Below are 27,966 nucleotides of genomic sequence, written 5' to 3'. Positions count from 1 at the left end.
TTTGAAAATAGGACAGACAGAGTAAAGACCAAGTGAAATTAACATGATGGATGTGCTTTCAATATCTTAAGCATTGTGCACATGTAAGTTTATTTTAATAAGACAGACCCTTCCCTATAAGCAGTAGGACAGGTAGAATCTAGACCTCACTTTTAATGAATGCATAGGGCTTTTCTAGCTTTAAGCCAGGGGTGTAAGCATTCCAGTGGATGTCTATCTGAAAAAACAGAGCTACTCCAGATGTCCCCAGGGACAGCAGAAGTTTCTGTCCTTCTTGCCACTTGGAAAATGGGCAGATGCTGCCTTGACCACAGGCAGGTGATCCTAACAGCCAGAAGAGTTGACTCCTCCTCTCTGGAAGCCCCAGTCCAACTGTATTTGCCTCCCGTTTTCTTTTCACTCATCAGTCAAGTGAATTTTCAAATTCAATCCAAAATCTGTACCTTAGAAAGAAGCTCCCTCTTCCCAAATAACCCCATCCCATCCGAGGACAAACTAGAACAGACAATCAGGGGAGGAGTCCAGGATGACAAAGGGAAGAGATGACTACCACCATTTTCCTAGATTTTAACTGTAAAGCTTGGATTCCAATGAAACATCTCTTAACGTAGCAGTTGTGTTATACATTTAGACAGGCAGTTCCTCTCAAAATTAAATCCACTAAAAGAAAAAAATAAGTGAAGCTTGCTAGATTTAGGGAGTATAAACTGATGGAAAGTAAGATGATAATCATGAGCTGAAGCACATTTATCCTTCCTAACGTGCTGCTTGAGAGGATAATGCCACAGCCTCGGAAAGATCTCTGCCTCACATCTTGCAGCAGAATTGAGCCTAGAGTCAGTTATCTGCAACATAAATGTGATGAGAAAATTTACAGTGATGGAAATGGTATTGGGTTAACAATTTTAAACCAAGTATATGTTCAAAGAAGACAGAGTTCTCCATTATTTCTGGAAAGGAGCTGACATTGAAAGACGAATTCTGGAACCAAGTTGGACATATATGTATTGACATGTTTATCCTTGTTTTCTGGGTCATAATATAGAGAAGCTTAAGGGTATAATATTTAAAGCTCAAGGACTTTCACCTTTATTGCAACAACATTTTCCTCAATGCTGCCCTGTGCTCATCTACAGCTAGCAATTTTTGTAGCCAGAGCCTGCAATATATATCCCCTCTCCTTCCTCCTGAATCTGGGCCGGAAACGGAAGATCCCCTGGAACTTTCAGCACATGATGATGTTCTCAGGTACGTGAGCTACATTACATGTTAGTGCTGCTGCTCTTTCCCAGCACTTGGGAAACCACGAGGATACTTGGAGACCTTCTGGGGAAGCATAACTTTTCTTCATCCTATTGTACATACTATCACGCTGCTATCTGTAAGTTCTGAGCAACAGCGGGATGCTTCTTTGCAGAAAGGAAACAAAATGAAAGAGGATTTTGTTGGAATGGCCTCAATGTTCAGTATCTGCCAGAAGCTGGCCTAGAATAGGCATTGGACTTTCCCCTGACCTATTTAAGATCAATTTTCACTTGGGGAAATTTATATCATCATTTCACAAATTCCATACTTGAAGGTAGATTGTGTGTAAGTGGTGTCAGTGGTGTCATTTTTGTGCAATGTTAAGGCTCCTTCTCCTTAGAACCCTTGCTCCTCCCCTATTGCAAAGCTCCAGGGACTTCCCATGGTTAATACAAAAGTGAATCATATTCAGGTATGCTCAGCTGTCAGTTAAGAAAACAAGTATTAGTTGTACACTCACCTAATGCCAAGAGCAGTTCTGGGCACAGGTGGATGAAACCGACAAGGTCTGTGCTCTCAAACCATACCAGAAGTTTCCTTTTCCCCATAGAAAATAAACAAAATGAATTTGCTGACCGGAACTACTCTGGGGATTGTGTTTCTTTCTGTTCAATTAATTTTCCTACCAAGAGTCTCTCCCTGTTTGGAGACATTTCCCCTTACATGCTTTCTGTGTGTATGTACCCTTACATTACACTCACGTTACACCCAGAGGCAGCTTATTGGAAGATACATGAGAGTAAAACAAAAAACTGCTTCAGAATAGAGTAAACAAAATTTGGAGTATACAGGGAGATATGGAAAAAGTAAGAGAAACTATCATTTATTAAATATCTACTATTCACTACTCAATATATATATCTATCCTGTGAAGCAGATATTAACCCAGCTTGGATGGAAAGCTGAGGTTGAGGATCTCAAAGAGGTTAAGTGACTTGGCTGAGGATGAAACCATTCCTAAGCCCAGGTTTGTGAGACTTCACCTCAAGCCCAACTACGTGTCCAAAATTCACATTTTTAGAAGTAGCACTAGGAATAAGAGGCTTGTTTCACCTTCAGGTCCCTCCTGGCCCATTCCACATAGCAAAGAGTGCCGCTCCCAGGTAGAGAATGAGTCATTTAATCAAATACGGGCAAATGGAAACCCAGAGTTAAAAAGTGCCCTTCTGTGGGCCTCTGACAGTGCTTCTCTACATTTCCAGACATGCTAGGATGAGAGAGAGAGTCACACAGAGGACAAGTTGTGCTGACAGGCGATCTTTGACTTAGAAGAGTCATGAACTTTGGTAATGAGTTGACTGCATCATGGGAAGGCAAAGGGAAAAGTGAATCACACAAATAGGAAGGCAGCAGTGGGTGGCATTTTTGCAAAGCATTTCTAGGAGTTGGGAAGCACTTTTCCTTCTTTCCCATCAAAATATCAGTAGCTCTACTCTGGAGAATGATGGCTTGTTTTTAAAACTTGGATATCATTATTTTAAACAATGCTTTATTTTTACAAAGAAGATTTTGAGAAAAGTGCAAAGTTTTAAATAGCCATGCTGGGATGTGAAGTATCTGCCCAAATAACCTTGTGGCTTGATGGTTTTCTGGGTTTGGCACCTTCTATGTTTGCTTAGCTGTTGGATTGGAGCTGCATTAAAAATTGAGGCCAGCAGTATGGTGTGTAATGTGAGGAAACCCAGAATTTGGTGCTACCTTATGATACTCTAAAGAAGGGAGTCAACAGACTATGGCCTTTGAACCAAACCTAGCTCACACGAATTTTGTATATAAAGTTGGAGCATAGCTGTACCCCTCTGTTTACACCCTGTCTGTGGCTGCTTTTGTGCTACAAGGATAGAGGAATGTTGCAACAGAAACCATATGGCCCACAGAGCCTAAAATTCTTACTTATCTGGTAAGCATCTTCACCCTCTAGAAGGAAATCAATAACCCCATCACATTAACGGAATTGACATTATTAGTTTAATTCAGGGAATACCCATCAGCTAACATTAAGAACATTGGATTTTCCACTAAAATGCTGTCTTAGCTTTAAAATGAGGAGATTGCTGTGTTAGATGGTTGTGTAACGGAATCACAGATGCTTGACTCAAAAGTCGCTTTATACCTTTCTAAGACCTTCTGTGAGCAATGTTTTGAGACTCAAAGCCAGGACAAGACAGGATAAGCATTATTGGTCTCTTTCTGCAGATTAAAAAAGAGAAAGAGAGAGAGAAAGACATGCAGAATTTGGGTAGCTTGTTCACAATCTGACAACTGATTAGAGGTGAAATTGAGACTTGAACCCAGTAGGCCTCTTGACTTTGAATGTAGAGCCTTCTTCTCTGTATGACACCACTTCAGATTTACCCTCAAGGTCATGAGAACAAAAGTTAAATCAGAACTGTGCTCCTTCTAGGCCAGGCCAACTCCAGCATGTCTAACACTGCCCTCATGCAAACCTGACCCCTATCCAGTTCGCAATAAACCACATATGAGGGCGACACCCCACCCAGCTGCAGGCTGTTTCTATGCTGTGCCCAGTCACCTCTTCAGAATGTAAGAAGGATCAGGGGAGCTCACCATGTGCAGGGCAGTATTTTTCTTCAAAAGAAAATGCTCCAGACCAGCCTTTGCTTTTTTGCATGGACTCTGATATACCATACTTCACTCAGGACCTCAAGTTTAAAATCTATTTGCCAAGAAATAAAGAATTTAGAAGGTCAAACTTAAGGTATCGTGAGCCAAAGAAGGAGGTGAAAAGCAGATCAAATGACACACCCTCTAGCCTTTTCTGGGTGTGTGGGCACAACAGCTGCTGAAACCGAAAGAAGTAGCCAACCCCCTTAAGGAATATTTGCGTGTAATGTGGTTTAATGTTCTTAATTATGCCTAGAGTGGTTTTGGTCGTCCAGTAGAAGCATGACTTTAGAGGCTCTCTGGCAGAATCTTGTTGTTCATACCTTACTAAAAATGTAGGTGGAGTCTTTTTTAACATAGCTCAAAACATTTTTCAAAGAGTCCTTTAGAGAAGGTAAACAACAATGACCCTCAATCTAAAATGGGAGTGTGAATTTATTCACATATTCAATCCATCCATCACGCAGCTACTCATTCAGCAGACACTCCCTGACAGGCTCTCTTGGGTAGGCATTTGAATGAACAAAGACAAAGATGTGAGCCCTGCCCTTAAGGTGGCTTGTGGCCTAAGAGAGAGAGAGAGCTTGGCTTTGGGCCAAGCTTGGTCCACCGAGACCTCGCATCACAGATGGGTCAAAGGCCAATCAAATAAGAACCAGAATTTCTGTCTTACTCAGTTACACCTACCATTTGACAAATCCTTTTTTGTCATCATTACCCTCACCTTATGCATGCCCCTTTGACACTGGGCAGAGGAGAGCTGGTGATGCTTTCCAAACAGAAGTGGATTTATTTGTAAAGTTAAAGAAGCTTGAGCTTCAGGCTCCCTCATGTCCCCCTTCCAAGACCCTAAGATGGGCCCTAGCAGTGTGTCTTGGTGGCATATAAAATTTGTAAGATGTTTTTGTATCATTTTTCTTAAAGAGAGTCCCCATTGTATAAGTTTTAGGCCCCATAAAACTTGAATCAGACCTGTCTCCAAATCTGGATACATGTGGAGGTGACAGTGTGCAGAGGGGTCCAGCTGCTCATGACTTCGCTTGTGGTGGTGGGCCCACACTACTTGCAGAGAGCACTGAAGCAAGGGCATGGAGCTGTGTAGATGGCTGCGGTTCAGCAGTGTTTCTGAGTAAATGTCACCCTACTGCTACCTTCACCACCTCTATGGCCGCCTCCACCGTTGGCCCCTAGAGCCAGTTAAACTAAATGAAGCGACTGTCAGGGCCCAGGTTGAATTTCTTGCCTAGGACAGACCCTACCCAATTTGTTTTGTGTAGACTAGTAATACACACACACACACACATGCACACACACAGCCTTGGAACTTGAAAATGAGGAATAGTCTTAAGGTCAGGAGTAGAGTGGTTTCTCTGCTCTCTCTGTCTTGAGAAGCTTTTAATAATGCAAATTCTGTTTTTGGTAGCTAGGTTGCAGCTAAGAGTCAATTGAGAAAGTTTACCCTGAGACATTTTAAGACCTTCTTTAAATTCAAGGCCAGAAGTTCGTAACTGCTCTGCTGTATCGTGTGACACCCAGCACAAAGGGCTTAAGAGGAACGCTAAGCTCCCCTGAAACTGTTCCTGTCGCTCTCAGCACAGCCCTAGTTAATGCCTGGAGTGAGCTGCCCCGCCCAGGGCTCAGGTCCCTTGAAACTGAAGAGGCAGAGCTCTGTGGTTTAAATTAAAGGAGGAGATGTGCTTTGCACAAATTAGCTTTTCTATTGATGTGGTGCATACTACAAAGATCAGGCCTCTTGTTTTAATTCAAATCCATGTGCTGCAATTTTTATGTAATTTAAAACTAAGTAAGAGCCCAGAAGTTGCTGGAAGGAGGGGAAATACCAAGCCCAGCTGAGCCCTGGCAGCCTTCCTGAAACCGCTGTGACCTGGGCCTGTGGCCTACTGGGCTACAGAGGCTCCGTGCGGAGCTGCCGGGCTGATCCAGACAGAAGGGAGGCCCAGAAGTACCCGGGCAGGTTGAAGGAGGAGCCCAACAGTGCGTCAAAGAACATGATTCTCCGATTTGTCCACTTCTGCACTTTGAAGAGACATTGCAACCCTCATGTGTCCTACCACGTAAACTAGGAAGAGTTTTACCCAGGAAAATCTGACGGCAGGGGACGGATATAGTATAAAACCTCATCCGTGAGCTGACATAGCCATAAGGACAACAGCACCCAGCATGGCCAGGCTCAGCTGCTAATGTGGTTTGTCATTCACTTGGTTGTCCACTGGCGCTCAGTAGCCTTCAAATAGCTTCTTTCTCAAAGAACTAAGAGAAAGTCATGGAAGAAAACTTTAAATTAAGACAATTTTCCCATTAGCATTCACTTTTACCCCTTAATGATGGAAAGACTGCCATTACTACTCAAGTTTTGGGAACACTATGCTCTGCATAGAACCCCAGTGTTCTATGGAGGGATGGCTTAAGAACCACTGCCAAGGTATAGGAGACCACATTTCTCAGTGTCTATTTGGTGAGCCACCATCAGGCCCTGAACAGAGCCAATTTGGGACTTTGACCAAAAAGTGGTTTTCCCCAGTTGACATATCAGTGACAGCCAGGAAGTAAACATAAGTGAAATTTAGGAAAGTGACGAGTGAAGGTTATTGTTTCAGCAATGCCAAGAACAGGAATCTGTATCTCTGACTACTCACATTAGTGGAACCCTATTAAGCCACCAGGACTGTCCCACGACAATTACCAGCCACCATGTAAAAGGGGCACTTCCACGCTTTCTTGATCCTTGAAACCACAAAGTATGGTCCTGGGACCAGCAGCTTTGACATCACTTGGGATCTCTTTAGAAGAACTGAGTCCAAAACTGCCTTCTAACAAGATCCCCAGGTAACTTGTGTGCACGGGCAAGTTTGAGAAGCACGTCCCAGAACATAATCACAGTTCGTGGTTTCTGTCCTGAGCCTCTCTCATCAATCCAGTCCTCCTACCTTATTCTGTTTGGCTTTAGACCCTCCTGGAGGCCAGTCTTGCTTCTTGTTTCTCGATTTGCCAATCTGATCAGCACAACAATATTTATTCAGTTACCAAATCTCTTCCATTTTCTTGAGTATGTGGCAGTCTTTCCCCCATTCACTCGGGTTCTCACTCTGCCCAGACCCCTCTCCATGTCCATGTTCACTCTTTTACTCAGCTAGTTCCTTGTATCCTTCAGATGTCAGCTTAGACAGCACTTCCTGTAGCAAGCTTTGGTCACTCCTGCAGGCCGCATGGATGTCCCTCTCATCCATTTCCATAACACCCAGTCCTTCTCCTCTCCTAGTACCCTTCACATTCTACCATGATTTTTGATTTGCCTGCCTGTATGCCCCTCTAGACAGGGAGCTTTGTGAGGCCATATGCTTCTCCATCTGGTTCACTCTGTACAGCACCCAGCACCCTACTTGAACCTGAGTAGCCTTCCAAAAATGAGTGAAGGTTGACTAGGCAAATGAATGAACAACCTACAACATTGTCTGCCCAGCTAAGATTGTACATTTCATTAAAATGCCACTTAAGGACTATCTATTCCTGTCCTATCAGCCCTGGGAACTTCCAGGTCCAGAATGGGCCCCATAAGCAACTCTCAGACTAGATTTGCCCACTTCCACAGGTGGAAGCTAAGCGACAAAGAATTTAAGGAAAGGGATCAACAAATAAAACCTTTTGTTTTTGAAATGAGGGAAAGTATTTTTCACCTACTTACTTCTGGCTAAAAAAGCCTTCCCTGAGTATCCATAACAGTAAACACTGTTAACACTTCCTCAAAAGTGGCATTCGAATATGCGAATGTTTTTCAGATCTTTGTTTGCTTTGTGTTGGGGGGATATTTTTGATTTCCAATTAAAAATTTAAGATCTCATTAAAAAACCCTGGGACTTTTATATGAGCCAAGCGATTTGAATCAAGAATCGGGCTAAACCTAACTTCAGCTTAAGGAAGAGGTTTCTTTAAATGTACACACAAGGGTTATCTGAGAGTCTGACGTCTCTAAGCAACAGAACTTTTTCTCTCCTTCTCTTTTCCTTTGTTCACACTTCCAGAAAGAGACAGCCCAGGTGAAACTGTCACGCTGTCAAGCATTTCTTGCCAAGGCTACCTCTCCGCAGCCCGCTCCCCCAGCATCCAGTTCTCTGCGGGCTCCAGTGCTATATCTCCTTCCCGCTCTGGGTATATCTTGTGCAACTGATTAGGTCACTCTCTCTTCCTTATTAGTACAATGCCACTAACCAGGTAATGAGGCACAAGCTCAGGACCTTTTCTCCATCAGAAGAGATGAACTTCCACCTAGCCCCTCCCCCTCTCACGTGGTACCCACTGTGGCCTGGGGTGGGCGTCCGGGAGCAAAGTGGCTGACTGGAGAAGGTCTTCTGAGGTCTTCAAATGGGACAGGATTAACCAGCTTATGCAGGAAATGAATCATGAAAAATGTTCTAACCAGTGTATCAAGCAATCACAGAAAGAGGCATCTCAAATAATGAATAACCATGCACAGCATTGCTGTGACAAAGTAGGCAAGCATACTAGGCCCATGTGAATCACAGATCCCATTAAGTCCTCATAGTTTTGAGTCTGAGAAAATTTTATGTGATTATGATAAACTCAGAACATCTGAGAATTAGCTTCGAACTGTGGCCAGCCCCAGAGTTTCCCCCTGCTATTAGGTCAAAATAGCTTACTCTCCACTTGGTTCCAAAATAAATTCACAATAAAAGTTATTAGCTCTTGCATCTTTAAGCAGCAAATTGGATTGTGCTATTTGGCACACCACAATATTTTCTAAATAGAAACTACTGTTTTGGTGAAATGCAGGGAGCTCAGGCTTTGAAGTAGGCTCAGCCATGTGGAGAGGTTTAACCCTCTGTGACCCTCAGCTCCCTTGACTGTAAAATGGTATTTACCTCAGATGGTCAATGTTGAAAACCAGACTTGAAAATATATATAAAATGCCTGGCACAGGGACTGCCAGTTAGGAAACTTTCAACAGTTGGGAGTTTCCATCACTTTCTTTAACCACCTAAGACGAGATTACCATTAGGGCTTCACAGAGACATGATTCATAAACACTCACAACTGCTCTCAGAAAAACCTCCTATCAGAGATTAAGGTTTTCATTCTGAAGAAGGTGTGACTGTCAGACCACCGCTAAGGACCTAGTCTGAGGCCAATCATAAGTGCTAGTGACACACCTGTGGAAGGCAAGACCCAAGGCTCCCCCTCCCCTGCCCCCACCCCCCATTTAAGGACAATTGTTTGTGTTCTTTCAGTTCCAGCATTGACTTAGACCTGGCACTAAAACACGAAATGTTGTAACTCAAAGTATCAGTTTTTGTAAGGAAAATATATTGTAGCCCCTTCTGGGACACGTTGACACATGCAAAATGTCACTACCTACTCAGACGTTTATGGAGTGTGAAAAAATGTCAAGACCTTATAGATAACCCAACCACGCTATATAGGGAGGGAGTACAGGCAATGAGAGCGTGCTAGCCCCTCAGAGACACTGAGTAATAAAAAGAGACAATCCAGAATGCTTGTCACCTCTCCCTGTGTTTCAAGTATAAGGTCTTAAGAAGATACAGAAAAATAAGTATTTTTATCATTTAATTCAGGAGGTTAATGTGTACATTTCAGTCCTTCAGGATGTCCAGAGTGTCACAGATAACCACAAATATCTGACTGATAGTTTTAACCAAATTAGCCTGTTGACTGAGGCAAACAAATGGACTACATTATTTTCCCCTGTTTTCTGCCTGAATTGGCTTACTAATTGCTTGCTTGTTTTTGACATTAGGTAGACATAACCTTAGGAAACCATCAAGACACACGAACCAAGTTCAAAAAATAAGTCTGTCTGTTGCCAGACATAAATCCCTCTAATTCTGCCCTCAGGTTCTGTGGATAGAGTTCAGAAGAAGTCAATAAGATTGACTCAAGTAAATCATAATGTGCAAATGAGCAAGAAGCAGTTACATTTAAAAATACCTCGTGCTACAGGGAAATATATACAAGATCTTGTGGTAGCTCACAGCAAAAAAAAAAATGTGACAATGAATATACATATGTTCATGTGTAACTGAAAAATTGTGCTCTACACTGGAATTTGACACAACATTGTAAAATGACTATAACTCAATAAAAATATGTTTTAAAAAACTTAAGAAAAAAAATACCTTGTGCTAAATGTCCATAGGGCCATTATGTAATTTAGGAATTTTTGGCATTTGCTCTGATATATTGGGAACATTCAAATGCTGTTTGAGCCACCAAGTTCTTCCCAGACAGACCAAACATCTGTGTGTAGGGCTGGGTCCCAGCCCCACTGCCCAGCCCACCACTGGTCTTCTTCCCAAAGCACCAGGAACTTTTAGAGCACTGTGATTACACATAAGGGCAGGAGACACCGGGGCAGGTGCCCTGCCTGTGAATAATAACCTTGATCTCCCTTTACAGGATCCTCCCTCCCACTCACCACCTACTCCCCTCAGTGCCTGAAAAAGGTCACTGGGCTTTCCTGGAGCTGTTTTAAATTCCACCAGTAAATGTGAAAGCATGCATGTTAACGAGAATTTAGAATGCACACTCCTCGGGAGAATTGTGTGCTATCCTTCCTCAGCAGATTTCTTCCTGCCGGTTGTTTTCTTCCTGGCAGGAAGCTCATTTTGGCTGCAAGCACAAATGGGGGTTTTGACTGGAAAGTCATAAACTGATCATTTTAGAATAGGGTGGCCTGGGCTGGGGTGTGGAGGGCACCCTGATATCAGTGATGTGGGAAAGGGAGAGAGACAGAGACAGAGACAGAGACAGAAGGCACAGAGAGAATTGGGGAGGGAGAGCAAAGGCAAAACATCTATTTCAAAATGTTGCCTCAGGTTGATCTTCTACCTAGGAAAGGAGAAGAAAATCTTCTTTGCATCTTTCCTGAAAATTCAAATTCTTAAGATAACCATTTTTTTAAATCTCTGTTACAGGTTATATATTCAATCGGGGGGATGAGACACAGATTGAATAACCAGCCATACCATTTACTATGTAACCTTGGCCACGCCAGTCCTCCTAGCCCTTATTTCCTCATCTGTTAAGAAAATATTCTGATTCTACAGGGACATGTCGGGGAGAAGGATGTAGGGTAGGTAGGTGTAGAGAGCCTTATGATAGGCTGAGCTGCTGGAACACACAGACTCTCTAAATTCATTTGTTGAACCATAGTGTTGATCCTTTCTGGTTCAAGTCACAGGCCAGGGTGGGTATTAATATGGGGGTAGGGAGCAGATGCCTCTCCTCCAGGTGGTGATTCAGGTATCACCAAGCTCTTCTACCTTCTGGCATCATAATCCCCTAAGTCAAGGGTTCTAAAAGTGTGGTCCCTGGAGCAGCAGTAGCAACAACACCTGGGAACTTGTTAGAAATGCAAATTCTCAGGCCCCGCCACAGGCATGCATGCTGGACCAGACACACTGGGGGTGGAGCCTAGCAGTCTCAGGTTGAACAGGTTCTCCAGTTAATTCTGATGTAGCTAAAGTGTGGGAACCACCGCTAGAGGAATTCATCATGGTTTATAACTGGCTGGGAGAAAGGGAGAGAGACTGCAATCGGAACAGCTGCTTCTTACAAGCCTGGCCCAGAAATGACGTACATCACCTCTGCTCTCATTTCACTGGTGAGAATCAGCCAGATGGCTCTTCCTAGCTGCAAGAGATGCTAGAAAATATAGTTGATGCAGTTATAGCAGCATGACATGGATGATAAAAATAGGTACCAGTGGATGGATAGCCATCTCTGCCAAAATAGCCTCTGCAGTAGGAACATGATCAGTATTCATAACATTACCTCTATGGGGAAAAGCAATCCAGTATCTATAAACCATGGTCTCTCAACCCCAACAACTATTTGGAGCCAATAATTCCTTTTTGTGGGGATTGTCTTGTACATGGTAGCAGCACCCCTGATCTCTACCCATTAGATTAGTTGTAGTACCTCCCACCTTCCAGCTGTGGATCATCAAATGTCTCCAGACATTGCCAGATATTCCCTGGGGGACAAAGTCACCCAAGTTGGGAACCACTGACCTAAACAGACACAGACCTTTGGAACACGTCCTGGCCATTGTTGGGTACTGCTCACCGAATGTTGACTTTCTTCTGATCTCTGTTAGCCTTTGTCTTGAAACGCTCTGTTGAAGATTTCAGCTAGTGGCAAGGATTATTCCACAGTTTCCTACCACATCCTCATGACCCATATAAAAATAAGCTTCCAAAGCCAGAGGCATCTATGCATGTTAACTCAGAGCTGTGACAGAGCTAATCCTAATTACAATTACCCTTCCTGGCTGCCCAGGGTGTCCAAAAACAAACTTTATTTAAAGAAAAAATACACTGAAGTTATGTTGCATTCCTTCTCAGTAGTCTTACGTTTAAATGATTCACGTTCAGGAAGAGAGATGGAGAGAAAGTTCTGCTTGCCTAACACAGACTGAGTTTCCAGAAAAACTCAATTTATTTTTGAATGCAGAAGGCTTTTTCACTGAAACAATCTGTTGGCTTCACTTCCATGTGATAAAACGATGTTGAACTGAAAATGGGACTGTGTAACAAGGTTGTACGATCTTGGAAAATGTACTTTGAAATCAGACTGACATTTTTGCTGAAAGTAGTTACTCTTCGCAAGGTCACGGGACTTCAGCAAGTGTAAAAGCAATACATTAGTCAATTGTAGACCCAAACTAGGGTTTGATTTATCAGATTAATGATAAGAATGTGTTAAATCTTTAGAATCAGCCCTCTCACAGTACTTGAAGTAAATGGAAAAAGGAGAATTGCAGTGGATTATATCCCAAATGGAAAGAGAGTCAGCAAAATAACCCATCTGAGGGACATTTCTTTTAAAGAATGGGTCAGTTTCTCAGGGACGTTTCTGCATCTCTGTCCCACTACTGCTCGCTTTCCTTTGGGTTCCAGTTCGGTTTCAGATGCAAAATATGGCCTTTCCCTCATCCGTTCATTCATGCATTCATGCAGTGCTTAGGGGGGGCCTGCTCACTGAGAGGCAGCACCCTGGCCCTGGGCCTGCTGTCACCAGGCTCGCTTTCTTGTGGAGGGACACAGGTCTTAAAGGTTAAAAACTAAACATATAATTTCAGATGGTGATAAGTGTAGTTATAGACATGCAAAAAAGACCTGGGTTAGAGTGGAGGGCACTTAGATGGCATGTTCAGGGCAGCCTTCCTAGGACTGAGATGAGGAGGAGCAGTCGGGGGCAGCCTGGGAGGAGCCCTGGAAGTGGGAGAAGCAGCATGTACAAAGGCCTTGAAGCAAGATCAAACTTGCTTTAAAATAAAATTTATCTTTTCACACTTTCAAACCAAACTTTCTTCCTATCTTCCCACTCTCTCCAGTAAAAAGATTGTACCCTCTCCCCTGAACTCCAGATTCTTGGATCCAACCACCCACTCAAGCTCTCCACTTGTATGACTAAGAAGTATCTTGGACTTCACATGGCCAGAACATAACCCTGGACCTCTCCCCACCTTACACCCAAACATGCTCCTTCCACAGTTTTCCCTAATTCATCCAGCAGCTCAGGCCATTAGCTCTTGGAGTTCTCTCTTCATCTCATACCCCTCGTCCAACCCATTAGCTTGTGGACCTTTGATGTTATTCCAGCATTACCACGCTACCAACCTGTTCTGATTCACTTTCACTTCTTCCCTAGATTAATGCAGCAGCTCTGACCTCCTACCTCTGTCCTGGAGGTCTGTTTTTCATAGCAGAGTCAGACTAAACCTTTTAAACATAGAATGGATCATATCACTACCCTGCCAAAAACCTTCCTAAAGTATTTCATCTCAAAAGTCTGTTGTTCTAAGAGCCCAACATGATCTGGCTCAGTTACCAATTTGGCATTATCTCCATCCACATCCTTCCCCCACCCCCCACATGTATTCCACTCCAGCCACACCAGCCAATTTGCTACAACTTGAACATGTCAAGTACATCCCTGCCCCAAGGCCTTTGCACCTACTATTCCAGAAGCCTGAAATGTCTTTCTTCTAGATATTCACATGGCCTCTCCCTCATTCTATTACAGTCTATGCTCAAATGTCACTTTACCAAAACAGCTTTCCTAAACACCCCTACCCTTCACATAAACACAGTCTCTATCTTCTTACTATACTTTAGTTTTCCTCATAGCACCTTCCATACTTTTTTCTTTTCTTTTCTTTTTTTTCAACTAGTCTGGAAGCCCTTTAAGGCGGAGACTTTCTTGATTTCTTCTGTCCCCTGGAGCCTGAATAAATGAAAAAATGAATGAATTTATACATGAATACCACCACCTAATATCTAGAGGGTCTGAAACTACTGTAATCATTCAATTCAAAAGCATTTGCTGAATTTCATGTTTTGGGTACTATGAGAGTTATAAGAACTGTATAAAGAAGAAGTAATTCCAACCTTTTAAAAGATGAAGAATTAAGGATAAAGAAGAAATCACATTAAGCTACTGACTCATCTCAGACTATCACTGAATAATATGAGTGGCATGAGCAATATGTTTTATAGGATTTCCAAGAAACAGAAAACAATATGGACTGGAGTATTCCAGGAAAACTTCATGGGATGGAATAGAGGCAGAAAGAAGTAAAACAAGGGGTTAACGGTGGGATCACAGCACAGAGGCAAGGATAACAATTGTTTATGGAGAGAAAGGAGACCACGTTGTTGGTCTGAAAAGTTCTCAGTGGACAAGAGGAGGTAGACAGGAAGAGCAGAATGTAGTTCTGATTGAAGGGTTTCTGTGGGCTACAGGAAGCCACTTGTGGTTACTGGGTCAGATCACAACCTCATACAGCTAGAGTTTGAGGAAAATGTTCAGAAGGACATCAATAGTCTAGAAGAAGGAAAGGATGGGGGCTGTGAGGCCAAGAGACCAGAGTGTTGGTCAAAGGCACAGTCAGAGGTCATGAGAGGTGATGGGCCTTAGACCAAGGTGGTACAGAGGGAAGGGAGAGGAGCCTGAGCTATCTGTTAACTCATTTTGCTGAATCCACATCTCTAGAGGCCGGACACTAGCATGAGTGACTACCTGTATTTGTAAGTGTCATTCTGATGGGCACTTCTGGATAAAGAGCATAAGCTAGTCTTAAAACCTCTATTTAGTGATGAGACAACACAGATCCAGACGAAGCAACCTGCTTATGATCATGCAACCTGTCAGACAGGCCTGAGAACAGATCCCAGGTCTCTTGACTGTCAATACAAGGCTTTAAGGGTCTCAGTAAAAAATAAAAGAATAGAAGCCGAACTTGCAGAAATAATCACTCAACCATTCCATTAAACTAAGAGGTTTTTCACATATAATCTAGAATCATGAAGAATTAGAACATTCATCCCTTCATTGACTTGTTCAGCAAATATTTATTGAGCACCTACTATGTGCTTGGCATTGCTCTAAGTGTCGTGGATAAACAAAAAGCCAGCCAATTACAATGTAAAGTCATAAGTCCCCTGATAGGCTGAGCACAGGTTATACTAGGAATATAAGTTAGCCCAACCCAGGCCCAGGCCTCAGAGGAGGCTGCATAGAGAAATCAGAGGCTCACTGAGCTCTGAAGAGCAGTTGGAATTAGGTAAAATTTGGGTAAGGGTTAATGGAGAAAGAACCGGAGGGAAATTGGATGGGGGAAAAATGATTCAAGTATAGAAAACCATGTATGCAAAGATCTCTTTACGCCACCATTGATTTCAGCACCTTGAACATTGCACATTTGCTGACAATGGTCATGATTTGGGCCTGTCATCAGACTATACATGCAAAGCATACTCTTTATACCTCTAAAACTCTTTATCATAGTTTACCTATTAAGAGAATCATTTTGAGGGGACCGTGAATCATGGCACAGGTTCCTCTGTTCAGAGGAACCTAAGCTGCTTCATCATGGCATTCTCCTACCGTGTCTTGGGTAACATGTGCTTAGTAAAAGTTTAGGGTTTGACTGTTGCTTTGCACCTTCAATAAAAACGCCTGAGAGGGTACTTAAAATTCCTGTAATTTAAATGCAGCTACGTATGACCTTCACCCATTTGGAACACATTTGCAAATTTATAACAGATTTAGTTTCACCTTTGCTGTTTAAAGATAAACAGGAAGCTACACATTTTCTGCAGCAGGGGTCCTTGCCTGAAAGCTTTCCTTGGTTCAATAGTCTTCTATTGTTATGAATAGAACATCAGTATAATTAACATAAGAATCCCTTAGAGGCCAATTTTAAATGAAACCACTTTTAATTGCAGGTAATTCTTTTATTCCCCAAGATGATGCTAACTTTTCCAACTGAGTATGTGAAATATGTCAAGTCTCTGAACATCTAAACCCGTCTAAAATGAAATGGTATAGTCTATCAGTCCCCAAAAGTATAGAGTTATGTCCTTTAGTTGGCCAAAACAAGGAGAAAAAGAAAGGTAAAGCCGAAGAGTCAACATATCTATAAAACAAACCAAAGGGTAAGTTTTGACAGTGAGTTCTGAATGACCTGTTTTTTAAGCAAAATGGCATGTGTTCTTTGGAAATAATGTTTTGCTAAAAGAAACTCCTAAGTCAATACTAATCTTTCATTTCTAGTGTTTTGCTGGCAGCCTAAGTAATTTATGTCAATCCTAAAGTCCTCTGTTTCCCAAATCTGTGGTGTGAAGAAGATAGGAGAAGTGTGCCCAGAACCTCCACACAGCAGATAACCAATGCATATTACTCTAGCCTGAATTGTGTCCCCCTCAAATTCATAAGTTGAAGCCCTAACTTCCAATATGATGTTATTTGGAGATGGAGACTTCGGGAGATAATTAGGTCTAAATGAGGTTAGAAGGGTGGGAACCCTATGATGAGATTAAGGCCCTTATAAGAAGAGACACCACCAAGCCTGCTCTTGCACAACAAGCAGGCGGCCTTCTGCAAGCCAGAGATGGCTCGGACAGAACTTGGCCATGCTGGCATCCTGATCTTACACATCGTAGCCTCCACAACGGCCAGAAAGAAATTTCTGTTGCTGAAACTACCCAGATGAAGGTATTTTGTTATGGCAGACTAAGACGCATGTCTCAAATGGAGCAATGAATGGCCATTAACTTGACAATTTTCTAGGCTCCAAATGTATAATCAGTAACTTTGGAATCGTAAAGGATGAGTGGGACATAGGCAATCGTTCTTATTTGGAGTTCTAAATTAGCTTCACTTTGTTCACTTAGTGACCTCACCTTGCTCCATTCCAGGCTTCCCGTGCTACCAGGCCACCTCACAGGTGGCATGTACCATATCTGCCACGTGTAGCCAGGGCTACAGACATATGCTCTCTTCTCCAAAACACACATTGTTTTGTGGTTTTTTTAAGTGGTCATTATATGGAGAAGGCATCCTCTTGTAGGGCCATCTTGGAGTTGGTTCTAATTAGCAATGTTCCTTAATATGCCACAAGTACAAGGAAGTGGCTGCACTTTTCTTTCTTCTTTCTTCTTCTTCTTCTTCTTCTTCTTCTTCTTCTCCTCCTCCTCCTCCTCCTCCTCCTCCTCCTCCTCCTCCTCCTCCTCCTCCTCCTCCTTCTTCTTCTTCTTCTTCTTCTTCTTCTTCTTCTTCTTCTTCTTCTTCTTCTTCTTCTTCTTCTTCTTTTTTTTCTTTTAGAGATCTCCATATTGCATCTCCTGTAAATATAGAGAGTTTTATATATAGGATATAGATTTTTTTAGGAGTCAGAATAATGGTTATCTTTTTTTGATTCAACTTTTTATTTTTTTAATATTTATTTATTTTTTACTTTTTTAATTGAAGTATTGTTGATTTATAATGTTTCAGGTGAACAGCAAAGTGATTCAGTTATAGATATATATATTTTTTTCTTTTCCAGATTACTTTCCATTATAGGTTATGGCAAGATATTGAATGTAGGTCCCTGTGCTATATAGTAGGTCTTTGTTGTTTATCTTTTTTATACAGTAGTGTGTAAACACTTCTGAGTATGTTTTTAAAACAAGAACTGCCCATGAATAGATAATTTAGATTTAAGAACCTAGTTACGCTAGTTTCACATAATAACAGTACAGTGTTAAACATATTTAGAAAGATACATTATGTCCTTCCTTGCCCTTGATATCTAACATGGAAAGTTTACCATAAGCATGATACAGCAACTTTTAACTTTTATTCCAGTCTCTATTCTTTTCTTTCTCACAAAATTCAAAGTAAAAACAAAAGATAAACCAACACACACATACACACGAATATTCAACAAAGTGAAAACAAATACTTAGAGCCTCATCACTCAGTGTTTCTAATACACACCACATAATGTGGAGCGATGCTGCTTTATGAGCATTTCTGGCAGTGTGAGCTTAAGGAAAAGAGAAAATGGAGAGATCACCTTCTGTCTCCAAGCTTATACCAATTAAACAGTGCTAGGAGCTTTACCTTCACCTATACGTTTTCTCCTCAGATACAGAAGGCTGTTGCAAAACTGTTTCCTTCGATTCTCATTTCCTAATGACACCATTTGTATTTCCTGGAGACATTATTGAAATATTCTCCAGTATTAAGGGTTATTAATATCCCCACTCTCTTGTCCTCAGCTGGGTCTGAATGCTTGAACATCTCTGGTGGGAAACTTTCCTTCCTGAGTACAATCATCTATGTGTTCAGAATTTCTGATGTATAAGAACTTTTTTTTATTAATATCTACTTCAAATGTTATCTTCCTTATCTTCGGGCCATTTCCTTGTCTACATGGAGATTTAGAATAATTTTCTTCCTCCATTACATTTTGTTCCTTGAAGGTAATTTTATAATCAGAGTGCATGTTCCCCTCTCTTTCTGAAGCTTCCTTGTTTCAGGCAAAATACATTAAGTCTCTAGTCGAATCCTCTGGATCTTGTATTATGTCACTTGTCTCTTGGATATTCTCAGTGTGGAGATAAGAAAGGAGCATTGTAGTCTAAGTTGCTAATCCAAGGGTAAAAACCAGAGTGCTTATAGTGTTCCTCATCCTCCCCTGTATCCAATGTCTGAAAGTCTTTTAATGTATGAATAAAAATTTGGAAATGTAGAAACCTAAATGATACAGTAAATATTACAAAGAGTGGACCATTGACATTTTTTGTATATGACTTAAACCTTCCTATAAAAAATAACAGAATCACTACCTCTTTGACTTATATTTGATGTCATTATAAATGTTTATCTCCCCTGTTACATGGTATAACAGAGCCTGTAAATGTCTTGTAAGTTTTGTGTTACCTGAGACAGACTGTCCATTTTAACATTTTTACGTTACTACTTGTGCTTTTATTTCCTCTGCTTTGAAGTCTACATCTGTTTTTATGTCATCACACTTTGATTTGAAATTTTAGCAATTTAATCTTTAATACCTCTTCTTACAAATACACTTAATATATTCATAAAAATTCATTAGATATTGTTATTAAAGAAGAAAAATAAACAAATAAAGCAGGTTTTAATAGATCAGTTTAGATTATAGTCTTTGTAAAAGTGTCTTATCAGGCTGGAGTAAATCTTAAATGTTATTTAATTATTTATTAATTTTCAATGTTCCCATAAGCTTGTTTTCTCTTGTTGTCTAACACATTCAATTTTTAAAAAGTACTTGTGCTCAGAAAGTTTTTTTGTAAATACAGACAATATTCTTTTTAAAATTTTATGGAAGGGCAAAAGATCTAAAATAGTTAAAACTATTTTGAAAATGAAATATAAGAACCAGTCTCTCTGTCATTAAAGGTTACTATATACCCAGAATAAATATGACAATGTACCATTAAAAGGGATAGGACACATAGATCAGTGGAACAGAATAGAGAACCCAAGAATAGAACCACACAGATATATCCAACTGATTATTGACAAAAGTGCAAAAGCAATTCAACAGAGTAATTAAACATTCATAGGCAAAAAAAAAAGAAAAAGAAAAAATGATCCTCAGCCTACACCTCGCCCTTTATACCAGAATTAACTCAAAAGACCATGGACATAGATGTAAAATGTAAAGCCATATAACTTTTAGGAAAACAATTTGGGATCTAGAGCTAAGTAAAGACTTCTTAGACTTGACTTCAGATGATTCATAAAAGGGAAAATCAACAGATTAGATTTTAAACTAATCTAGATTTGCAAACTACATACCCAACAAAGGACTATTATCTAGACCATATAAAGACCTCTCCAAATTTAACAATCAAAAATCCAACAATCCAATTAGAAAATGAGATAACGACATGAGCCATTTCACCCAAGAGCGTATACAGATAACAAATGAGCACATTAACAAATATTCAACACCAACAGAAAAATGCTAAAATAAAAATAGTGACGACACTAAATGTGGGTAAAGGTGCAGAGAAACTGAATGACATACATTGCTGGCAGGAATGTGAAATGGTATAGCCATTCTGGGAAAATTTGGTAATTTCTTTTAAAAATATGCAAATAATGAATAACTCAGTGATTGCACTCCTGGGCATTTATCTCAGAGAGATGAAAACTTATGTTCACACATACAGCAGCCTTATTTGTAATAGCCAAAACCTGGAAACTACCCAGATGTCCTTTAACAGATGATGGTTAAACAAACTGTGGAACATCCATACCATGGAAATACTGCTAGACAATAAAAAGGAACAAACAATCAATACATTAGGCAACCTGAGGCATCCAGAGAATTATGCCGGGTGGGAAAAAAAAAATCCCAAAAGGCTACATATTTCATGATTCCATTTATATATCATTCTTGAAATGGGAAAATTATAGAAATTGATTACTGGGTGCCAGATGTTAAGGAGGGAGTTTGTGGGAGAGGAGTAGGTGTGGTGATAAAAGGGCAAAGTGAGGGATCTTTGTGGTGATGGAAATGCACTGAATCTTGACTATATCAGTGTCAAATCCTGGTTGCAGTCTTGTAATAGAGTTTCGAAAGACGTTATCACTGGGGGGAGGGGGGTGAGAAAAGGGCACACAGCAAGTCTCTTATTATTTCTTGCAGCTGCCTGTGACTCTACAATTATCCCAAAATAAAAAGTTTAATTTTAAAAACTGATTGTGTTTGTCAATAAACTGTAAAGATAAATTCAATGAAATGAGAATGAGACTCATGTGGATCCTTATTTCCTTTTTTTGGTTTTTCCTGTAAGGTTTGCGAGGAGCGATCGCCTTTGCCTTAGCTATTCGGAACACAGAATCTCAGCCCAAACAAATGATGTTTTCCACCACGCTGCTCCTCGTGTTCTTCACAGTCTGGGTGTTTGGGGGAGGAACGACCCCCATGCTGACTTGGCTTCAGATCAGGTGAGTGACGCTGCTTGACGAAGGAAATCATGACGAGGCATGCCTGCACTGCTGTTCTTGTGTTGCTAATTTGGTCCAGAGTGCAACGGCATGTCTGTCCACTAACTTCCCCGGGGGTAAAGCAGACAAGGTGAAACAACATGACCCATCACCAACAGAACTGAACTTTTCCAAGAGTTCTAGAAATCTCGGATGATGTATGTTTCCAGTCTGTCCCTAGGAATGAATTTATTTATCTCTGATATCTTCCCTCCAGCCACATTTATTGAGTACAATCTGACATGCTATGGAGTTTCCAAAATTGAGTAAGACCCAGGTCTTGGCCTCAAGATCTCATGATCCAAAGAGATTAATACAGAAAAAGCTGTAATACCAAGGAGAAAATGAATTTGTTTTATTTTTAATTCCTCACAGCACTTAGGATAGAATTAGGGACACAGGAAATGCTTAAATGTATTTGATTAGTGAGCCATATATTTAGCCCGAGGGATGCTATAGACACAGACTAGACAATTTCTCAAAGGAAGATGGGGTCAAGGCTTCCATCAGGGGCCCTCCAATCAGCAGTGCGGGGGAGATGACTGCCATAAAACTGAAGTATTCAAGGAGTAGACAATTTGATGAAAAATGAACAGCTTGTGCCAATTGTGAAAAGGGGTAAATCTGTTGTAAAATGTTCTTGTCTTTATTTAAGTGTTTCTTTGACCTGGGTCCTCATTCTCCCAGAATGTAACAGTGCTTTACGTAAATCACATTTCACTTCCCAAAGCCGTATATCTTGATGATCAAGAAGCCCCTCCCTAGTCCCCACCCATTCTCTGTTAGGCAAATCTGTACCTACTACATGTGGCAGGAAAAGATCCATCTGACTGGAAAGGGACTTCCAAGAAAATTCTTCCAGACAAGGACTCTGTTATTCGAGCACCAATGCAGTGCCTGGCACGTGGCAGAACTGAATAAATAATTGCTACGTGAAAAAATTAAATGAACATAACCACACAAGTAAATTCCTTTTTTTAGGCTTTTACTGACAAATTTCTATCTATTTGACAAATAGAAGCAGAAACAGGGCTCATGAATTTAGTATAAGAAAGCTTATGTCTAAACTAGGCCAAGTTGCTATGCATTAAGCCATATTCATGGGGCAAAAAGGACCTCTTAAAGTACTGTGAATATTACTAAACACATAAAAGGACTTTGACCAAAGGTTGAAATGGAGAGAGCTTTGAAATGCTCGCTGGACTATTTTCCAGGCAAAATGTGACCTGTAATTTCTTTCACAGTGCTCTGGATGAGCACAGATATTACATTAAATGCTATAGTGTTGGGTCCCATGTAAACTGATAGTAAGATAATGCTGTGTTCGGGTTTCTGGAAAGTAAAATTCAGTAGGTGGATCCATGCATAGAAAAATTAGGACTTGGAAAGCAGGAGTTAGAGGAGACCAATCCCCAGCAGATAAACATATTGAAGGCTCTATCAGGTAAATTCGAATATTCAGAATATAAAGTAGTGTTGTCAACATTTTTCTTGAAGTAATTCAAATATAACTTATTTTCTACTGTTGTCTTTCTTTACCCTTAAAGAGGTTGTCCCCAAATCAATAACATGTTTTACCTTAGAGTGTTTACCTAGCTCTCCTATGGTGTTTTCCAAAGGTATCCATTGGCTTAAAATAGATGTCATAGCTTATGCAGTCTCTTGATGTCTGGGTCAGCAGGGAGAGGGTAATATAACACTGGGGGTTCTGGCAGATTAGAGCAATTATTCAGATTATAAAACAGAGCCTAATAAAGAAACATAGTAATGTCAACCATAGTGCCCACACGAGAGGGGCCTGGAGGTCATCTTAGGCCAGTATTATGGCCTTATGGCCTGCTGGGGGCACAGCATGGAGTTGCCAGGTCATGGATGCCTCAGTGAGAACTGGCCCCAAATGTCCCTGCTGATTCAGTGCCAGACTTGCCCACCAGCCAGGAGGGGAGAGCAGTGAAAGCAGGACCCTGATGTATTTAGGGAAGGGAGCCAACAGGGCTCCAGTCTTGCAGGCCAGGTGGAAGTCCCAGCTGGGAACTAGTGTTAATCTGAAGTCAGGCAGAAACCCAGTTAGAGAGACCAGAGATCTGGTCATGAGGAAATCAGAGGGGGGTAAGTGAGGTTTATAAGGATGTGTGTAGCCAGGAAGTCAACCCAGGCAGACAGGACACAGGGCAGGAGGACCAAGTTAAGACCAAAAGCTCTCAAACTTTAATGAACATCAGAACCCCCGGGAGGGCCCATTAAACCTTAGATTACTGGGCCCTTGCCCCAGAGCTTCTGATCAAGCAGATCTGGGTCAGGGCCCAAGAACTTGCATTTCAACCCCATTCCAGGTAACGCTGATGCTGCTGGTTCTAGGCACATTTTGAGAACCACTGGTTTAGACTTATAACCCCACATGGAGATGGGGCTGATATTAAATACTGTCAGATTTGGCTGCGGTTGCCCAAGGCCAAGAACACCTGAGCCTTCAGTTCACATATTTTAGGACCTATACCAGAAGGAAGCAGGCGCTCACTTGAGGAGAAAATGCCACTGTGCATTCATCAATGGGAGGGAAATAGAACATAGTAGAATAAACATAAAAGAACAGGACCATAAGTTAGTGTGTGTGCAAACACACACACAAGCATGACATAAATTTGGTTTGACCATGTTACAGTGACACCATCTTATGCTCCACCTCCCTGTCATGGTTTATAATGCTATCAAAGAAATCCTCAATCTTATTATAGCTTTTCAATGATAGTTGTCCATCACTTACACTATATTTAGCAAGACTTTGCTTGTTTACAGAGCAACATCTCATTAACTAACTTTCATGTCTGACTCTTTCCATAAAATACCACAATGTAAGTAAATTGGAGCTTTAATAAAATGACACATAAAGGGAAACCCAAGGGGCATGAATGCAAATGTGATGTCGAATGCACTCAGACATCCTCACTTGGTTATGATTTATTTATACACTTTACATTGCCTTCCCTTCTTGATTTTTTTTCTAGATTTTTTTCCTCTTAAATTATTAGGTATGTACTTGAGCTATTTTTCAATCCCTATAAAATTTGCTATTCAGCTGCAAACTACCACAGTAAGATGTAGATAAAATGTTTTATATAAGATAAAAATTGATAATATTAATATGAACTGCACTTTGATAGAAATAACTTCAAAACAGCAACGACCTCATGCTTAGAGAAACTCAGAATGATCTTTACATAGGAAACAAATTCTCCATTGGTTAAGTCTTGTCCTAAGCACATTCAAATTTCTTGTCCTAAAGCTGTTTTTTTTTTTAAATAATAACAAGATATTTTTAATTCAGCATTTGAAATAAATCACAGGTCTTTGTTTCTTAAAGTTCTAGAGAAAAAGAAAAGACTCTTCCTGTATTATTTTGGAGATTTTCATGTAAAAGAAAGTAGAATGGTTTCTTGATTAGAATTCGAATCTCCTCTCTTCTGTAAAATACATTAATACTGGTGGTGAGAAAAACCCAACCCCCAGTCTCCAAGGACTAGCTCTGCTGTTAGCCAGGAAGCAAGGGATCAAAGTGTCAGGCTTTGCCCTACAGAGGCCAGTAAACAGTATTATCTACCAAATGATCATACATGCTCACAAATAAGCCTCAAAACCCAATAAGGCAGAGCTTTCGGGCAGTGGTAATTGATTTAGGGTGATAACCCCATCCTTAGTTTAGAGTAGAGCATCACATGGGGTTAACAAATCTCATGAGAATGGAGCCCATACCACAGTACAAACCTTTGCTGGCTTCTCCCAGATAGTAATGCTAGACTCATCTCTTCAAAGTATCTGAATCACAGTGCAGAAAGCCTTGCACAGCAGAGCAGTTCAGAACCTGTATTCCAGACGATAATGAGAAAGTGCCCTCATCAAGAGGATGTCTACAGCTTCAAGATTTTTGCTTCTTATGTCTCAAAGAATAATAGCCCGCTTTTATTGACTATTTACTCTGTGCTAGATATTAGATAATAAGGTGCAAGGCACAAACCTCCCTGTGACCGAGCCTCTAATCTATCAAGTGGGGATGATAGTCGTAGCAACATCTTAGGATGCCTGAGGCCAGGAGAAGTGGCTCGGGGTCCCACCACTGTCGGGCTGCAGAGTCAGACTCCAAGCCGAGGCAGCCTGACCCCAGAGCCTGCAGTCCCAGCTAGTTCATTCTTCTGCCGCCCTAAATAAATGAGCTTTCTCTGCAATCTACCTTGATTAACAAATCCTCTGGAGGAAAAAGAGATGTCCTTTTATAACCAAGACAGGCCTGTTAAAAAGAAACACAGGAAATCTTCATCCATCATGAGTGATTGGTTTGACTTACTCACACAGCAGACATTTTTCAGTGCAGATTTTTCTCTTTGACCTAGAAAAGTTAAAGGTAAACAAGGCCAGCCCTGGTCTAAGGTAGCCAAGCGGGGAAGTTTGTCTTCCTCAATTATAGGAATTTGGAATTAGAGGAATTTATTACCCTCAGGCTCATCTTCCAACCCCATTTGGAATCCCAAGTCAGCCAGCTGTCGGCCTCTTCCACCCACAGATCAAACAGAAAAATTGCACAAACTGCCCTGTGTCCGTTGCAGAGTTAATAACTTGTAGATAGTGCAAGATCTCAACTATGATTATTTTAGTTAACAGTTTAAATTTTATTTGGGGTTTAGGGCCCATCCCATTTTATGTCATCCTAGAATGACTTCTTTACCATATATACCCACTGGTTACAAAATTTTTAATAACAGCCATCATGGGGATACAGACAGAGGTAAAGAGAGGACTATTTTTAGTAATATTTTTTAATCTTAAACAGTAACACTTAAATATACCTGCTTATCTACAGACTTCTTGTATTGCTGAGGTGAGGAAATATCAATTTAATAAAATGGAAGCATACATATAATCATGTTCCCTCAGTAGCTGTGTTCTGTTTGGTTTTCTTTCTAGCATCCAAAGTCTTTTGCATGTTTAACGACTTGCTTCACTGGTATATTAATGTAGTAAATCAGCACACACACTTTGGAGGTGGACAGTGTGGGGCTCAACCCTGTCTCCCTCTCTTACTAGCTGTGGGAACTTGAGCAATAAATTCAACCTCTCTATGCTTCAACTTCCTTCTCTGTAAAATTGGAATAATAATAATACCTACCTCTTTGGATTGTTACAAGAATTAAGAATTACATGTATAAATTTAGAGCACACAGTAAGTACTCAACAAATATTGCTTTAACTATACCCAAATGACCACACACGAACTTTTTCTTATCCACTCTTTTACTGCCTATGGCATATATATACACATACATATACATAAAGTGTTACTAATTAATTGTATTTGTGAAAGCATGGTTTACATGGGAAATATAAAGAAAGAGTCTCTGGGGAGCTTAGTTCATTTTATGTAGTGACTAGACTCATCAATTTTACAGGCAGCTCCTATTTCTGCAGTCAAAATGATAAACCTCTTAAAGACAAATGCTCACAAAAAGCATTATATTTATACAACAGCTCAGAAAGACTCTTTCTAGAGCATGCTTCTATTTTCTTCGTAACATAATAATCCTTGCTTAGAATCTTTTCAGATATTTAATTTGCACCGCATCATTGATTTGCATTGGGTTATTATTTTGCATTGAGTTTGTACCAATTTGTATATTTTGTATCAGTTTGTATTAATTGGCAAGCCCAAGAAATACCCTCTGACATGAAACATGGAAAACCAGTTTATCCATTTGAATGTAAACTTACACTTAGTATTTCCTACCTAAAATTCCCACTGAAAATTATGTTCTGTTTTCTGTGGGTTCTTCTAAAAAAGTTTCAGAACTTTTATGTATTGCTTAAGCCAATCTACTTTGGCATATTTTATTGAAAACATTGGATAACTCTAGTAACCTGTTGTTGACCTAAATAAATTCCAGGTTCTTAACAAGCATGAATTAGCAGCTCCTAAACTTGCTTCCAATGCCATCTGGGCTCTTTCATATGCTTTCTTTCTGTATACAGCATCTTCCCAGTTCCAGAGATAACGGTCTTTATCTTCACAACTGCCAGCTACCCTCCACTAGGCAAGTTCTTATTTATCTTCTCCAACATGCTCTTGAAAACATCAGTATCAATAAGCTTCACCCGTTTATTAAGTTTACCTAACAATGAACATTCTGCTCTATTGAGGAGAATTTTTTTGCCTGCTATCATAAAGTAAGACCCAATATAGGTGCCTTACTTAAAGTAATAGATGTATCTTTACTTTCGATAGTAGATGAATTCTGAAAAAAATATTTTAAAGTCAATACATGAAACTTTTGATCCAAAAGGCTATGGAGGAGGTTCTAGTTCTGGTCAAGATGGAGTAAGATTACTTATTCCCCTCTGTCTCTTCCACTGAATGCCATTAAAATCCCTGGACAGAATGTATATAGTTATCTAAGGACTCTTAAAATCAAATAGTAGCAGACAGACTGGGGAAGGAAACAAGAATTCAGAGTACTACTAAACCAGTGGTGAATTTCCCATTTTTCTTTTACTCTCTGGAATCTCTTGACCTGAACTCAAAGGCAGTTCAAAGGCCAGAATTGCACAGCAAGGAAAACAGAAAGAACTGCAAAATAAATTCTCTGTTTTGGGCATAAGGAGCAGGAAAGAGGACCCCAGTGGAGC

The 27,966-nt window shown here is 40.6% G+C and overlaps 1 protein-coding gene across 11 annotated transcripts in view; it reads left to right on the top strand.

Annotated features, from left to right (window-relative positions):
• The window catches only part of SLC9A9 (solute carrier family 9 member A9), a 599,624-nt gene that overhangs the window by 406,499 nt on the left and 165,159 nt on the right, over positions 1 to 27,966 (top strand). For all 11 annotated transcript variants that reach the window (XM_072958726.1, XM_072958712.1, XM_072958718.1 and 8 more), the window contains 2 exons: positions 1,137 to 1,248; positions 21,105 to 21,258. In XM_072958726.1, the coding sequence (XP_072814827.1) occupies positions 1,137 to 1,248; positions 21,105 to 21,258 (266 nt within the window). The remainder of the gene's footprint in view (positions 1 to 1,136; positions 1,249 to 21,104; positions 21,259 to 27,966) is intronic.

The sequence above is a fragment of the Vicugna pacos genome, chromosome 1, assembly GCF_048564905.1.
Source record: "Vicugna pacos chromosome 1, VicPac4, whole genome shotgun sequence".
In the NCBI taxonomy this organism is placed as follows: domain Eukaryota; kingdom Metazoa; phylum Chordata; class Mammalia; order Artiodactyla; family Camelidae; genus Vicugna; species Vicugna pacos.
The sequence above is the reverse complement of the archived record's forward strand: the minus strand, read 5'-3'. Positions and strand labels throughout refer to the sequence as shown.